Raw genomic sequence first — 17,505 nt, forward strand, 5'->3', positions numbered from 1 at the left:
ACTAGCAGTGGAAAGGAGAGGGGCCCCGGGGGGCCACTCATGCATAAAAATAGATGGAGGCACTAGGGGCCACCGGTTGTTATGATTACTCACCGGTCCCATGCACACTCCGGACCAAACTTCACCAGTCAAGTACACTGGGGTTGCAGGTTCGAATGCGACAAAAAGGACGTCTCTGCGGCTTTCAGTTCTGAAGATACAGAGATGATTCCCAAACAGGACAGTGGCGATTTCTCCACTCCAGATGGATGGATCGAGCCAGTTTCACTGCAGCAGGCTTCAGGGGCAAGAGGGTCACAAATGCAGCACACATGCAAAGATTGTTGCTGCAGCGGGGTAACACGGTAACTGAGTTTACTCTGCTCCTGGCACACTCGTCTCACTTCAGACCTTGGAATGCCAAATGTACGAAATTCGGTGTGAGGGTGCCGTGGACACAGAGCTAGCAGTATACCAAGTTCCGAGGGCCTCCTCGAAAGGGCAGCCGATAATGACAGGCCCATTGTTAGCATCCTGGACCACTTGCGGGACACACTAAGAACGTCTGATAAAATCAGGCGTCCTTAGCGGGTCCCTCGAGTGGACCTCGTAATGAGGCAGTAGGGGGTTAACAGCACAGGCAGCTCTACCGGCGCCATTAACCCCCTACCGCCAGGGTCGTATTGAGGCCCAATGTGTTTAGGACACCATGATTGAGGTTTGGGGTACTATTTTATGGATATGTTGACAGTTAGGCATGTAACTAGCATGAGAATTGTGAGTTAAGGGTAAGGGTTATATGCAGGAGAATTGGCTGAGAGGCCAATTGAGCGTTGCATATACACACTCAATATGGCGACCGGCGTGAGCCTAACACGCTGAAGACGCTTACTGGTGATGGGAATGCACTCCTGTGATATCGAGATATGGGAGTTCACTATGGTTGATACTAGTGAAGACGCAGGTTCACATGGGCAAGGCAGTGAGGAGAACTAAATCTGCACAGCCAGGTGAGACTTAAAAGGGCAAGATACTTTTAGTCTCCTACTAAATGGAACACAGGGAAGGAATGGTTGACCTATTAATGATGCAGTCTACTTAGTGAATATTGCTTCTTGAATACAGGTGGCAATCTTTTTTGTAGGCTCTGAAGGCTACATCAGCCGGAAAATAGCAACGACGGGGAGTGTTTGGTTCACCAGCTGTTGAAGAGATCAAATTACATGCATTCATAAGAAGTAATTGGTTTGTGAGTGAGATTGTGAAGAGGTAGCTATAGTCAAATAAGGAGACTGGATATTACTTTGGACAAATGCTCAGTCCCATTAGGTGTTAGATAGGCATGAGGGTTAAAAAACCTTGATATTTGAACAATTCATTTTGAAATGTTATGTTAGTTTTGTTAATACACAGGAAGGAAATTGTTCATATCCTTTCAATGAGTGCTTCTTGAACACTAGTAGAATAGTTTGTCTTTTGAGAATGATTATTGTTTTTTATTTCTCAACTGCTTATTCATTTAATTTTATGTATTCGTTTATATACCGCCAAAGCCCTCAGGCATCAGGGTGCAGAAGAAAAGACAGGGAAAACCGATTCAAGAGTTCGGGTCAGAACATAAGAAGACCAGTTGGTTCAAAACAAAAGGGTTTTCAGACACTTTCTAAATTTCACGAGGTTAGATTCAGCACGCAATTCTTTGGTAGTTTATTCCAGGTTGTAGCTGCCTGCACGGGAAAGGATCTACCAAATCCTCTAACCCGTTTGTTACTGGGAACCACAATACTTATTTCATCATTAGATCTAGTGTCTCTTTTTGCAATGTGCACCTTTATCCGTTTGTTAAGGTATCCTGGGGCCTGCCCATAGCAACATTTGTGCACAATAGAAAGTGCCTTAAAACGGGTCCTGGCTTCAACCGGGAGCAAGTGGAGATTTCTTCTGTGCTATGAAATAGGCTCGTGCCTGCACACATCTTTTACCAGGCACGCAGCATCATTTTGTAAGACCTGCAAGCGGCTAAGGCTGCCTTTACTGGCACCAATCAAAGCATTACAATAATCAATCTGAGGTAAGATTAAAGCTCTAGCTGGGGTCATGCAATTAGATTCTGATTCAGAATGACTCCTAAGGTTTTAACCTTGGAGACTGTGCGAATGAGGTGTTCATCAATAAGAAATCCTGCATGTGAAACTTCGATTTCGGGTCTTAAATAAACTTTAGTATCAGTACTACTGCTATTAGGTCTTTTGTAGACCAACATATTAGTGTGCGGTTGTGTTCTAGATTGTTTGATTCAGACATTTGTTTTGTGTGTTGTTCCTTGGGATACTAGGGCGTACACCTTTACAACAAACACCACTGAATTGTTTGTGAATTAACGATATTTGAAAATTTACGACTGCGGCCTCCATTGTTTCTGTTTTTATCATTATCACTTTCTCATTCGCATCCACACTAAACTGTGTAGTGCCTGAAAAGGGTAGGTTTTACAGGCAGGCTAAGCAAATCTCAAGCAACAAGTCCTAAGGTTAAAAACCATGGGTGTAGCTTTTAGACAGGAGGATGCTCATCCCTTATCACTTGATTGGAGACAATTCTGCCATCCCTCATCCCTTCCAACATGCCCTCCTTCATGTTTGCCAGCATGTACTCAGAAAGATATTGCCCCAAAAGGGCAGTGCCACTGAAGCATTTAAAGTTTGACACCAACACACACAGCTTTCCAATTGTCTGTTTGATTGCTCTTTTTCCAGAATTTGACGAAAAAAGAGGAAGCAAACGGGGACACCACCTTTCTTACTGCCAAGCGAGATCAGAGATAGATGAGGACTCGCTCAAGAGGTGATCCTGTTGAGACCCAACTCCCTCAGATCTCACAAGCTTCTGAGCCAATGACAGAATACAGAGTTGTGTTTAGCCTTATCAACAACTGGTCTTGATAAGAGCTTTATACTTTTTATCTTGACATGGCCTACTTTCCCTTATAGAAGCTGGAATCTGAATGGTTTCCAACACCGGGTCTTAAGAACCTGAACAAGTGGTACATAGGTCTTGAGAATGTCAAAGACTGCAAGGTTCCAAATATGTAGGATGTCTGGATGCAGCCATAAGCATATTTAGTATGTTGGCTGCCCACACCATAATCTTGATAAAGGTGAGGATGCCACCCAGCAGAGACACACTAGATCAAGGTGAGGAAGGTGGTGATGGAGAACAGTCTTGACTTTTGTAGACTGGTACTGAGTGCAAATCAAAATTTGCTCTCCAGATCGGATCCATTTGGAGGAGTTACTCGCAGTACCAGTGTGCGTTTGTCTGGATGGAGTGAAATCTGTTCGCCTCTAAAACAAGATGATACTTCTTCCCCTCATCCCTGGTTCTCCTTTGAGCAGCCGCAGGAATTGGGGGTGGTATACCGATGGTGCCTATGAAGGAGGGCACATTCAGTAATGATGCTTTTGACAAAAGTCTGAAAGCAGATAGCTTCAGCATTGAAGTACAAACAAAAATAACTCTTAAAGTCATAAACTCCTCTTCATGTTGAATGTCTCAAGAGTAAATCAATCAAATGAGTTAACATCTGCAGTTAGAGCCTGGTCGTTAGGACAGATCTCGGTATTGTGCACCTCTATTACAAATAAATCACTGACAGTGACCCTCTAAATGCAGGAAAAGCTCTGATGAACCTCCGGTTGACCTGAGAGAACAGCAGATGGGGTCATGCATGAGAGGAGCCAGTTCAGAGTGTGGGGTGGACTCCTTGCTTAATCTTTGTGATAGATGATCCATTTTCTCTTAACTGGAAACCTTAGACAAAGGGTGATCTAGCCAGCCAAGTTTGGCCAGCAAACCTTCACGCCCCCTTTGTTAATCTGCATAACCGCATGTATTGGCAGACCTGTGAATACTCAATGCAGTGCTCAACTGGCAAGCAGTATGTGCCCACACTCTGCTGGTACCGTATTGCTATCTTACAAGCACACTTTGGATAAAAGTTAAACATGGCTCGCAGGGTCAGAAAAAAAAAGAGTTACGAAAAAAGAAAGAAAACTATCCTTTTCTTTCAGAAAACATGCAAGTACACATTGAACGATGTTGAAAATATTAACTTTAGGCAACACTTCCAGAAGAAAAGATGGGTAGAAAAAATGCAGAGCGTTGTGGGAGATCACTTCTTTACTGGCCATTTATGTAAAAACAGCAGATGAACTGCATGTGTCAAATGTCATGTTTTTATATGTCAATAGACAAATACAAACAAGTAGAGACAGTGCACTGTTTGCTTTTTACTTAATTCCCCAGTTTATTGTTAAAAAAGCATGAAAAGACACTAAGATAAATTGGTGCTTTATGTTTGGCTCCATAGGAAAGAGATATTCTTCTTTGGAAGAAATGTTTCGTGATACTGCTCATACTTAGAGATGTTCATGTGTTGTTGATTAAATAAAGAAAATCCCACGATAGATAATGTATGTTATCATTTAAATATTTACTGTTTTGCCCATGAGATGCTCACTCACAAACCTCCCCCCCTCCCCCAACTCATTGTCTTACCACCTTTTATTATCTAATTTTGTGTTTGTTTTGTTTGGTTGCTTTAAAGTTCCCAAAGTTGATTTTTTTACATTTAAAATGTACATCAAAATGCACTGATGAAAACATGTCACCTTTATTTTTCTAGTCCACAGAAATGGCTGATTTGTAGCTGTTTTTTATGCTGGCAATTGTGTATTCATATCTTTATGTACCGATTGGTGTTTAATAAGATGTCTCTTCACAATGAATTTCTTTTCACAGTTAGCACATGGATACGGCCTTTCTCCAGTGTGTGTTCTCCGGTGAACAATAAGATTTCCCTTTTGATTAAAGCTTTTGTTGCAGTCAGTACATTGATAAGGTTTTACTCCTGTATGTATTCTCACATGCTTGAAAAGACTGGAGTCATGACTGAAACCTTTCCCACACATGGTACATTTATGAGGTTTTTCACCTGTGTGTATTCTCTCATGTACAGTAAGATGCGCCATCTGTCTGAAATCTTTCCCACATTCGTTGCATGTATATGGCTTTCTCCCAGTGTGTATTCGCTGATGTCGGATAAAATTGGAATTATCATCGAAGCATTTGCCACATACTTTGCATAAATAGGGTTTCTTTCCCACATGAACTCGCTGATGGCAGATAAAACATGAGATTTTTCTGAAAACCTTTCCACATTCGGTGCATGGGAAGGGTGCATCTCGTTTGTCTATATACTGGTTTGTACCAACAGGGTTGAATTGTTCAGAAATACTGCATATATCCGGTAGCTTTCCTAGGTTAGCAAGATATTTCAGCGACTCTTCACATTTGATATTCTTCCCCCAATCCTCAGATGTGCATGGTATTAGTTCTTTGTCTGTGTTCTGGTGCATGCTGGATTTCTTCAATTGATTTAATTGTTGCTCACATTTGACAAATTGATGGATTTCATTTTGCGTGCAAATACTTTCATTTATTTTAAATGTTTTCTCTGCCCAGATGGTAACATCCTCTTCTGAACTTGGAGGAACACATTGTTTCACATTCTCGGATAAAGCACAATGGTCCTGCTTTGCAAGGGGTTCTTTCATCTTTGACTTAACATACATGTGGCCAAGCTGTGCTTCTGTTGGATGAAAAAAGATTACAGATTGAACTAAAGGACATTTTGAAATAATCAATATGATTCCAAAGCAGTTACAACAAATGTAGATATTTCTACATTTCAATAAGAAAAGTGACATCATGACTGATTAACCCTGCTGCTGTTTAATCCATTGGACTGAGAATAGTCAAAATGAGTATTCATATTTTAGTTCAGTATTTTATATTTGCAGTTGAGTTATAGAATATTAGAATACAAATTATATACACAACCATCATTTCCATCCATGGCACAGTAACTACTAATTCAACAGGCTACCTTAAGGTAACACAAGGGGTTTGGATATTTTTGGTGTGGCTGATGTACAACACTAGTTGCTTTATACTGTTTCCACAAGAAGAATTATTGCAGGGCAGGCCAGTATCCAAGCACATGGAAGGGTTGTACGTTCTACAACAATCTATGACTCAGATGTGACAAAGCTTTCCAGGTGTATGCAATAGAGCTGAAAAACAACATCAATAAGTACATCGAGGAATCCACATTCTGCATGAGGTGAGCTGATCAATGGTTGGGCCAGATGTAAGCAGGGCTTTACTCAGACCAATGACATAATTGATATAGCTATTGATGCTAGCTTGTTCCAGAACCATGTATAAATGTGCTTACATACCTGACTGAAGAAGCCCCTGTACCATCAGGCGAGGCTTTGCGAGAATGAGCACTCATACTTATTTTGCCATCCCCGTTTGCTTACATACCTGAAGTAAACCCCGTACCATCATGTCAAGCTTTGCCAGAATGTGCACTCATACATTTATGTCATTAATGTTTGCTTACATACATGAAGTCGCCACAGTACCATGAGGCGATGCTTTGCCAGAATGTGCACTCATACTTATGTTGTCATTCATGTTTGCTTACATACCTGAAGTATCCCCTCGTACCATGAGGCAAGGCTTTGCCGGAGTGTGTCTTCAAGATTTTGACTCTTTGTGTGGTCTGGACCTTGTGAACTATGCTATTGCACTTACTGTAACATCGGCTTAGATGCCCCAGGGCTTTGTGCGCTGCTATAAATGTGAAAATAAAATAAATATAAAAGCGGCTACACTTGACTGAAAATTAACCTTGGCTTTCTGAAGTTGTACAGTGTTTCACAATGCTATGAGCATAAATATATATATACTGTTTGTGTTAGGAATGCTGACATGTTATGAACTTTAAAATTTGGTGACAGTATCACTAAGATAAGAAGTGAGTAATCTGAAGTTTAATTTAAATATGTAGATTAAGAGATTAAGATGAACATATGTCTGAAACCACAAGGACAATATAACTTTCTTTTTTCCTGTTGCCGGTTTTCTTATGACAATCCTTGCCCCCCCCCTTCTTGTCTTGTGCCGCCTGGAAACATTTCAATAATAAAAAAAAGAAACAACAAACTGGAAAAATATATTTTAAGTTGGAACACTAAAGCGAGTTGGGGACTTTAAGACTGAAACACTTTTGGAGAAATTGATAATCTTTAATGCACTGAAAATAACCTTTATTTTTCAAAAAGGAAAATATGGTATTCAAAAGAAATCATTGTCAATGAGGAATCTCATCACCCACAAGGCGCCAATAATCAGTTACCCCCATACATGAGATCTGTTATAATGGTAGTATGGAAACCATTTCAAGCATAAAAAATAATTCTGAAGTGTGAGTACAGCCACAGGAGTATTTACAAAAATGCTGGCAACCTTAAAGAAGTGGTGCACTCAAGTGTTAAAAATGACTAATCGCAAAGACATCTGCATCGCACCAAATATCGATGTACTACATTTTTTCTTTCAGTGGATTTTAACTTACATTTCGTGAAATGAATATATGAAAACCGCATGGGCCCCAACCACCATCCTGTGATAAGCTAATCCGCTGCGTGATCACCCTAAGGTCAAGTGCCGTGGTGGCAATGAATCATAGCACACATCCCTCTATGTGAAAGCGTACTGTCCTTGCATCAACAAAATCAAGTTTATACACTCAAAACACACAAGCGACTCACTCCTTCAATGGTTACGCACAGCCCTTCAGATACGGTGCATATCAGGCCTTTTAATGCACAGAAATCTTATCAATATGGCCCTTTTAACTATTCCTTGCGTACCACTTACACAAGCTATTTATGGCAGCACCCCCATAAATCATGGAGCTCACTGGTGACATCATGGAAAAAGTTAATTATATATCTTTTTCCGAGGATTTATACAAAAGATGTTTGGAATTACCTTCAATCTTAGGTCCATCCCCAGGACCAACAACAGCAGTAACAGCTCCAAAAAACACAAATGATCTTGATCTCCTGACCCAAAAGAAAAAAAAGCTGATACGCACTGAATCACACGGCCAACTTATGGTTGAATACCTGAGGGCCGGAGTGATCCCAGAGGGCCTTCAGGTCAAAAACATCCCCCGTGTCTTTCTGGATAATCCGAATTTTATGGGCACCTTTAGCAGGGTAGCTAATAAATGTTCCAGAGACTGGGCAATATTAGTCATTGAGACAGCTTAGGAGGAGTCAAAGAAACAAAAAGAAGACCTGGATACTTTAGAGAAAAAAATTAATGATGAATCTGCCATTCCAGACATAAAAATACTATTGGAAAATATAGAGGACGAAATGAAAAAATTTAAAACATTTACCTTGGACAAAAAGATATGGAAGTTAAAAAAAGATATACTTAACTACAAGGAAGAGTCCACCTATCCCTATCTAAACCCAACCTTTTTTCAACAACAAAATGCCAACCAAGTGGGAGGGAGGGGTCCATCCAATAATAGAAACCGTGTAAATAAATTTGTCACTTTCTCTAACTCATCCAACAGCAGTGACTCTGATTCCTCTACAGCACAACCCTCTACTAGCCGTGGAGGCTTAGCGCAAAGAGGTGCCCAACCACAGTTTTTTCAAGGACAGGGGAAACGCGGGAAGAACAGACAATGGGGCAATCGCACGATGCCGACCAGACAGTGGCAACCGCCACAGAACAACTGGTAATCCCGGTTTTCAATCTTAGTTCCCACCATCTCACTGAGACAGAAACCAGTGTCTTAAGTAAGGGACTATCCTTTGTTCCAACCAAAGCTGCCGATAAATTTACCACTGAGGCACAGATGAGAAATTTCTTCAGACTGATAAGGCTCAAGTATTTTTTCCGCAATCCGAAAGAGGGGCTGACTCCAGACAATAATATATCAGGACTTAAATGTCCTTCGTCTTTTACACCAACACCAGCCATGATCTCTCCAGAAATTCTCACCTTCGAAAACAAAATAATAAGAGAATTAAATTATATTTTTAAAAACAAAAACCAACAAAAAGATAATCTAACACAAGCAGAGCGAAGAGCTCTAAAAAATCTCGAAAGCAATACCTCCTTTGTAGTGAAACCCGCTGACAAGGGGGGGGGATATCGTACTGTGGGATGTTAATGCATACAATCTGGAAAATGAAAAACAGATAACCAACTCTGTTATCGGAAACTTGTGGGCATCCCAACTACGGGATTGACTGAAGAAATTCTGAGCCTTATGAAACATGCACACGATCAAAAGTGGATCTGTAAGGATGAGCTGATGTTCCTGACTAGACCCAATCCGACCACTCCTGCCTTTTACTTATTACCCAAAATACATAAGAATGCGATTCATCCACCTGGTCGCCCGATTGTCTCAGCTATAGGCTCATTGTTGGAGCCCTTGTCCATCTATGCAGACTCTTTCCTGAGACCATTTGTGGCTAAGATGAAATCATATGTGCAAGACACTACAGCTATGATACACATCGTTGCCAGTCTACACCCAGGGGCCGATGACATCTTGGTCACCCTGGATGTAGAGTCGTTATACACTAACATCCCCCAGGACCACTGCATTGAAGTATTACATCAATATCTAGAGACAAGAGCTGACCGTACAGTGCCGTCTAATTTTATCATCGAATGCGTGAGGCTGGCACTGACAAAAAACCTTTTTTTGTGTAATCAAAACTTTTACCAACAAAGGCAAGGGACCTCAATGGGTGCTACATTTGCACCAGACTTAGCAAATTTATACATGGATCACTACGAATCTAATTTCATCTACATGGCGACTAATCCCTTCCATGAACACATTAGTTCATGGCATCGTTACATAGACGATGTGTTCATGCTTTGGCACGGAAGCCAGGACCAACTAGATCTCTTTTTAATATGGCTCAACAGCCAAACTCTAACCATCAAATTCACCATGTCATCAAGCACTGACAATATAGCCTTTCTTGATCTGAAAATCTTCAAAAAGGAAAACCAACTGGGTACTACATTATTCAAAAAACCCCACAGACAAGAATACGCTTTTATTGTTCAGTAGCTTCAATCCGTCTAGTCTACGGGAAAATTTACCCTACGGACAATTTCTTAGAATCCGACGGAACTGTAGTGAATTGGCTGACTTTAAAATCAATAGCCAGTTCTTGAGCGAAAAACTAAAACAGAGACAATATCCTCGGAAAATAATCAAGAGATCTATGAAGAGAGCACGTAAAGCAAATCGCGAAGTGATCCTTCAGAAACACACAAAACCACAAGATGATAGAATTACATGTGCCTCATCTTTTTCGCCCCTGAGTAATGACCTAAGAAGGGTGATACTAAAAAATTGGAAAATCATTCATACCGATGATTTTCAACCCAATTGTCCTAGATTTGCCTTCAAGCGGATGCCTAATCTGCGGGATAAATTAGTACACACTTACCCTATTAACAACATTGAGACACCCATTCAATCTACATTATGGGGACTGCCACCAGTCAGTGGTCATTATGCATGCGGACACTGTTCAGTCTGCCATTTGACCAAGAATTTGAAACAGATTGATCTGTATGACAGGCTATGGAACTACCAATCCTTCTCAAATTGCCTGACTAAATGGGTGATCTATGGGATAAAATGCCCTTGTGGGTTAATCTATATAGGCAAAACGATCAGGTCAGTGAAATTACGAATTGGCGAACATCGCTCAGCCATACGGAATGGTACTCCGGATAAACCATTGGTGGCCCATTATTTACAAGCGAAGCACACATGCAAAGATATATTTTGGTTTGTTATTCAGACATCTAAAGCTCACCCATGGGGAGGGAATAGGGATCTGTTCCTTAAAAAAATGGAGCAAAAATGGATTTATAATCTCAATACAGTCCAGTCCGGTCTAAATATTGCCGTAGAGTGGAGTCTGTTTATCCACTAATAGCTCAGACAACCAGTGGGGGGTTAATGAAATATGATCTCATTGCCATTTATATCTATCATGTCTGCTGGAGGGTGATGCCTTGTCTAAAATTGTCATATAATGCATAACCATTGTGTGCACAAATTTGCTCTATAAGAAAAAATGTATTTGACACTCTATACACCCCCTTACTGAGAACTAGCAAGCAGATCATTATTTACTGCAGTGTTAAGTATACCTTCATAGGATCCATATACACTCAAAAATGGCCGACCCCTTTCTAATACTGAGGAAAGTCCTTCCTCTATTACACACACGAATGGACTGGACTTGGCAGTCCTCTTTCGATGTCAACGAATGACATTTGGCTTACACCAGTATTCAACCAAGGAAAAAGCCACGTGGTAAAGCGATTCTGTGAAGGCGAATGCACACACGACAGGTAAGCCTGCTTTGAAATCCATGCCACACTTGTTGCTCAAAAACGTACAGAGAGTCTAATTGTACTCTCTGGAGCCTTTGTCTCCCAGACAGAGCCATTCACTGACACGCGAGCGGTTTAAAATATCTAACCCAATATATAACAATGCAAGACAGCCTTGGGGATCATTATGGCCAAGTAAGTGTTACTCCCTGCCAATTAAATGCTTGAAAGAAACGTAAATCAGATGAAACCTGTGAAATTGAAAGGCTTTTCGCATTTCTTTTAGATTCCATGATGCATTATGGGACATGTAGTATCCGGAATACCATAGAAACTCGGTACACCACTGAAATTTCTCTGCAGGACTTGAAACAAAAATCCCTGCCTTACACATAAAGTGGTAAATATGATTGATTCATATATCAAAATGTAACTATTGTTGGTTCAATATGTTACTTGTTTCAACAAAAATCTAAATAAATTTACGTATTGATTTACAGCTTGAATTCTTAAGACGGACTGGTCTGCCGCCTCAATTAAATTGATTCATGCAATCGCTTTGCCCATCACACCAAAAGAAATCACTTTTAAGGTTAGCAACCTGGCTACTTGTTTTGTATGCAGACAAACACCACCATCACCGTTTTTATCATGTTTGAGTAAAACAATTTGTATTTATCTTTTTAGGTCACTACACTGACACATAGGAGCCATGTTGTCAGTGTAACGTGTTTCTTTAACCTATCGCGTCCTGAAGACGGGGCATTGGACTTTACTGATGAGCTTTAAACTGCAACAGTGTTGTCCTTCTCCCTAGAAACATATTCAAATGTTGACGCTATTATACCATGTTGTTGTATAACTGAAAATGCGATCAAAATACACCATTACTAACATCACGCAAATTGTACATTGCAAATGTTTTGGTGTCTGCTTCTTCCGCCTATTTGTGTTTCTACAAATAACGAACGCTGGAAATAGGTTTTTTATGTTGTTTTACCATGTTGTTTGATATAATAATTAAAATATGCAAAAACACATTTCTTTGTCTATGGTGGGAGATATAATCCTATGAAATTCCTACTCAGGTAAATTTCTGACAAGTAGCCACCTTTCGGTGTGTTAGAGGTGGGTAGCTAGTGGTATATGTACGTTTTTTTCTGCTGTATCTCTCCTCACATACCACAGCCCCCTTAAAAAATTGAGGAAACCCTTGTGCTCACAACACTTGCTTATCCCCGCCCACTGGTGAAAGCCTGGCTAGCAGCAGTTTGCAAATCCACTCTTTAATTTAGCAATCCAAAGAAGCAACTGGGATGAGTCCTGGTATATTTCATTTTTTTAACACTCTCATCTGCTAATGATTCTATCAAGATAATACTTTATGAGTAATGTAAAAGGGAATTTGTGTTTTGTTCAATTTGTTCAACTGCTTGCATTTTGAAGGTTACAGTGTTATTAAAGCATCTTGAATCATGAACATGCTTTTCACTTTGCTTTAGGACACATGTAGTATTATGTCAAATGAACATTGTTTCAAACAAGGGTTGCATTTCTGCTTCATTTTACTCAGTCTTAATCCACTTTAATAGATGCAGCGCAGTTGGAGCAGCATGGGCATTTCATACTTTGCTTTCTTTTCATCACAAAAGCGCATCAATTGCATTTAATGGCTTGGGCTTCTTGAAGTTTTAAAAGAGCCTTCCAGCAAGCAGTTGTTTGGCTTTTTTGAGAAGGAACATTTTTTGGGTGTTCTCTATGAAGATTAGTTTTTTGGGTCTTAATATTGCATGTGTTTGCGTGTGTGAAAGGGCACTAGACAGGTTTGCTTTCAGTGTTATGATAAAGTTCTTTTGAGCTATAAACATAACAATAAATAAACAATTAATAGTTTGTTTTCTTAGAGAGCAACAAATAGCTAGGCATGTGGTCTGAACTTTAACTCCCTTTCTGACCACCCACCGCAAGCAGGCATCATGGATACAGATACAAGCAGTGCTGTATATATTTTCAGTGGCACAGATTGTATCGGTACCTCTCAACAGGACTGCTATATATATTCAGGCTATACGCATGTCATGGCACAATGCCAAATATCCACAGCAGGGCTGATTGCATCATGCCCACATTTCTGTGTTGGCATTTTCTGCATCAAGCTTAGGTGCTGAGCAAGAACAGTGTCTGAGCTTTTTCCACCAACCTCCTGAGCTGGTGTGATGCACACTGGCAGACAGTGTGAGAAGATGGCATTGCTGTCATATACTTCAATCCCTTCTACTCTGTCTTGCACTTCCCAAAACTTCTGCTTCTCCCAAGTCTGATTACTGAGACTCACTGCCAAAAATTCTAGCACATTTCAAAGCCTCATTATGAATCTACTGACTCAAGTAGGATAGTTCAAACAGGCTTAGAGCTTTTTTGACAGGCCATTTATGTCAGACAGGCCTCACATGGAACTGACAGTGCCCTAACCATATGTTCCTTTCAATGTCAACAGCCTGTTGGGAAAGACAGCTCAGTGGGTCAATAACCCTGCTGCAGAGAGTATTGTGTAACCTGTTAGTTCAAATCCTGTTGATAGGTGAGTTAATGAGTTTGCATCAGAGGTGTGCTTTTAAGATGCGGGTAGCATTCAATTGTAACAGAGCTGATTTAACTTTTGACTTATCAAAAGGACTACTAAATATTCAGTGGTTCAGAAGAAACAAATGTCACCAGGGATGCTCTATGTGTAATGGCTCAGAACACACAAATCATCAGGGCTGCTATACCTGTGATTGCTCAGAACAGACACATCTCAGTTTGGCTACTATACTTGTAATGGCTCAGAACACACAGCTCATATGGGCTCTTATACTTGTAATGGCATACAGTGTTGGTAAAGCATCTGCATTCAAGCAAGTGCTGCATCTGATCAGACTAACCTCTAACTCTATAATTCCCAACGTAATGGCCAAAAGAAGGGTTTCACACATCTACAAAGTTGCGCCCAATGGTAAAGCTGCACTAGATTTGCCAATAGATAAGGCATCTTCAGCTTTTTGGATATTTATTGGTGCTATGTAAAAAGACAAACAGAAAAACAGGAGACCTCTGAACCTAAGCAATACAGGAGAACAAAGGATAACAATGGTGGGGGGCAAGGGGACAGTGAACATACTAGACAATCCAAAACAGTAATTCGAGCAACAGGAAGAGAGAGCAATGAGTTACATGATAGGGCAACAAAGAAAGTGAGAAGGGAAACAGAGTTAATAATAGGACAAACACACAACAAGAGTGAGGGATAGAAGCCGAGCAAGAGACATTTAGAGACAGTAAAATAAAACACAGATCAACAGCAGGTGGGGAGAGATGGAAATAGAAAAGCAAGACTAGTGAAAGGCAGGCCAATAACATAAGAGACAGTGCAAGAAAGATAATCAAAAGGAGTAGCAACCACAAAGAGAACATGAAAAAACAGATATGGTCAGACTAATGTCATGAGAGAGGAAGAGGAGTTATATCAACCGATACAGCGAGATATAGGAGGGAAACAGGAACACTAGAATGCTGAGATGGGACAGGAAGAGTGACAGAGAAACAGACCGCAAAACGTGGCATCGCAACACTTAAGGTTGAGAGGCAGAGCATCAGAAAGTGAGAGACGAGGGAAACAGAGTAGCAAAGAGAAGGAGGGATGGACCAAAAACATGGAGTGGCTGTGAAGCAGGTAGTGCCAGGCAGCAACGGTAGGCCCGAGAGGCAGAGAAGTGATGCTTGTAGAGTGAGGGACTTGATTTATGAATCACCCAATGTAACTAGCTTGCATCTGTACTAGCTCATAACAGAGTTTGTGCCCAAGTATCATGAAGATGAAGCTGGGTAGTATGCATCTACAAGGTTCTTGTGTGGGAGAAATGTTTTCCAGAGGTGCAATACATTATTTAGAAACATTTTGAAATACAGCTGTTTTGTCACTAATGTTTTTGAACAACGTTTTAATTTTAGGTACAAGTTGGATAGTTGTCAGGCACTTTTTACTCTCTTGCGAAGAGGAAACTCATTTTTACTCTCTTAAAATTGGATTTACTCTCCAATTCTAAAGATACTCTCACTCCAAGATCTTATCTGGAGCATTGGTAATGCACATATTTCTTGTTTATACGCTTTGCACAAAAACACACTTTCTTAACCGTATTGAATTTTATGTGGAAAGAAAACAGTCGAGACTTCACTTATGCTTTGCATTAAAATGTAATTTGTGAAATACAATGATCGCAGCCATTCAAATTGTGTTGAGTCATCACTATGCAGAAAACAGCGATGTAAACAAAAACATGTTTGGGATTCTAATTCAACACAGCAACAACAAACAATGTCCAAAGAAATAATTGCAAAATTTTGAACAAATTATTTTTATCTTCTGGATTTTCGTTTTTAAATATGGTTTATGCCAAAAATGCTTCAGTTTTTCCAGTATTATGCATACTGTAAATCCAACATCCAGATTGTGCGCTTAAAATAGTTTGTTACGAATCCTTATGTTCCAATGACTGACGGCCAAATCAATATCTCGAAAACGTTTGTGTTCACATTGAATCTGATGGTCGGGTCTTTAAACATAGATGGCTTGCGAGTGAGCTCAAAACATTCTGGCTAGCAACCGAAAAATGAGCGTTCATTGACTAGTATTCAAAATCTTCTTAAAGCATTCTTTAAGTAGCCACGCTGTGTTTCACAACTGGTACAGCAAACTTGCACATCAGCCCTGCATGGTTGTCCCATATGATGGAGATGATTTCTCCATTGAGTAGTGTTAAATTTACATGTTGTGTGTGGAGACAGCTGTGCGGAACAGAATTGCCATGACAAGGACACATCAGGAAGACATATCTGGGGATCAACAAATAAAATATTTAATACTCGTCTAAATTGTGATGCTGGCCACTCTATCGGGTCCCAAAAGATTTCCAGGGGGCGGGTGAAGGGTGTTGGTAAGCAGCTTTTTAAAATAAAGATTACCTTGTCTATATTTTGGCTAAAAAATGTAAGCTGTAATAGCATGGAGGAGATACCCGCAACAATGCTTTTACTCAAGTAGGGGGGCTCTGTAAAAATATTTAGAATACTACTGGTCTACACCAATACATGTCTAATCATCTTCTATGTTTTCCCACATCTGTACTATTTCATAATTAAATTTAAAATGAACTACATCAATCTTAGAAGATGTTTGCAGGCTGCATTTCTGATATATCCTGTCAGTTGTTCTCGAAAGAGTGTGAAATGTTATTTCTACAGAACTCAAAATAATCTATTTTTAACAATGGACTGGTTTTTCGAAGTTCATAGTTGCCTCCTATTTCATCGGGCAGACTGTAGTACTCCCTAAAATTTTCATGGACACTTTCTAGAGAGAATCTTATTGATGAAAATATAGCATGAAAGTCAACCATGTTTCAATATCTGCACTAATACTTATTGTCACAAGCTCGGCTTTTACTTGCAGGCAGTCGCAAATAAAGTCAGAAACATATTAATATTATCTACTGTGTCAATACACAATATAGACAAATTAAAAAATAGACAATGTATAATGCATTTTGTATTTATTATGATATGTCATTTTAATGTTTTATAGTTAGACACAGATCGTTACAGAGAGAGATATAGCAGAAAGATAAGCAGAGTGAGGTGGGCGGCTGGGAGAGAGAGAGAAAGGAGGTACAAAATGAGGTAGAGAGAGAGATGGGGAGGATGGCGAGATAGAGAGAGAGACAAGGGAGGATGGAGAGAGAGAGCGGGGTGGTATGGTAGAGCGAGATGAAGGAGGATATAGAGTTAGGAAGAGCTAGAGAGGGAGAGATAGGAGGAAGGATGGAGTGATAGTCAGAGAGGGTGAGAGGAGGGCGTATGGAGAGCTAGAGAGGAGGGAGGATGGAGAGATAGAGGGAGGGATAGGAAGGAGGATGAAGAGAAAGGAGCGAAGATGGAGAGCGGGGAAGTATGAGAGGGAAAAAGGAGGACGGATGGTGAGAGAGGGAGAGATAGGAGTCTAGATGGAGGGATAGAAAGGGGGAGATATAATAGAGGAAGGAGGATAGAGAGAGGAAGGATGGTGAGAGAGATGAGGAAGGATGGAGAGATAGAGAGAGGGGAGGATGGAGAGAGAGGGGGAGGGAGGATGTAGAGATATGGAGCGATAGAGAGGGAGCGATAGGAGGGAAG

The 17,505-nt window shown here is 40.4% G+C and overlaps 1 protein-coding gene across 1 annotated transcript in view; it reads right to left on the reverse strand.

The window, feature by feature from the left end:
• Positions 1-4,260: 4,260 nt before the first annotated feature.
• The window catches only part of LOC138448884 (zinc finger protein 567-like), a 271,408-nt gene continuing 258,163 nt past the window's right edge, over positions 4,261-17,505 (reverse strand). Inside the window, exon 5 of the mRNA XM_069604727.1 lies at positions 4,261-5,629. Coding sequence (XP_069460828.1) covers positions 4,695-5,629 — 935 coding nt within the window. The 3' untranslated portion in view covers positions 4,261-4,694. The remainder of the gene's footprint in view (positions 5,630-17,505) is intronic.

This window comes from Ambystoma mexicanum, chromosome 1p, assembly GCF_040938575.1.
Source record: "Ambystoma mexicanum isolate Mex_15411 chromosome 1p, UKY_AmexF1_1, whole genome shotgun sequence".
In the NCBI taxonomy this organism is placed as follows: Eukaryota; Metazoa; Chordata; class Amphibia; order Caudata; family Ambystomatidae; genus Ambystoma; species Ambystoma mexicanum.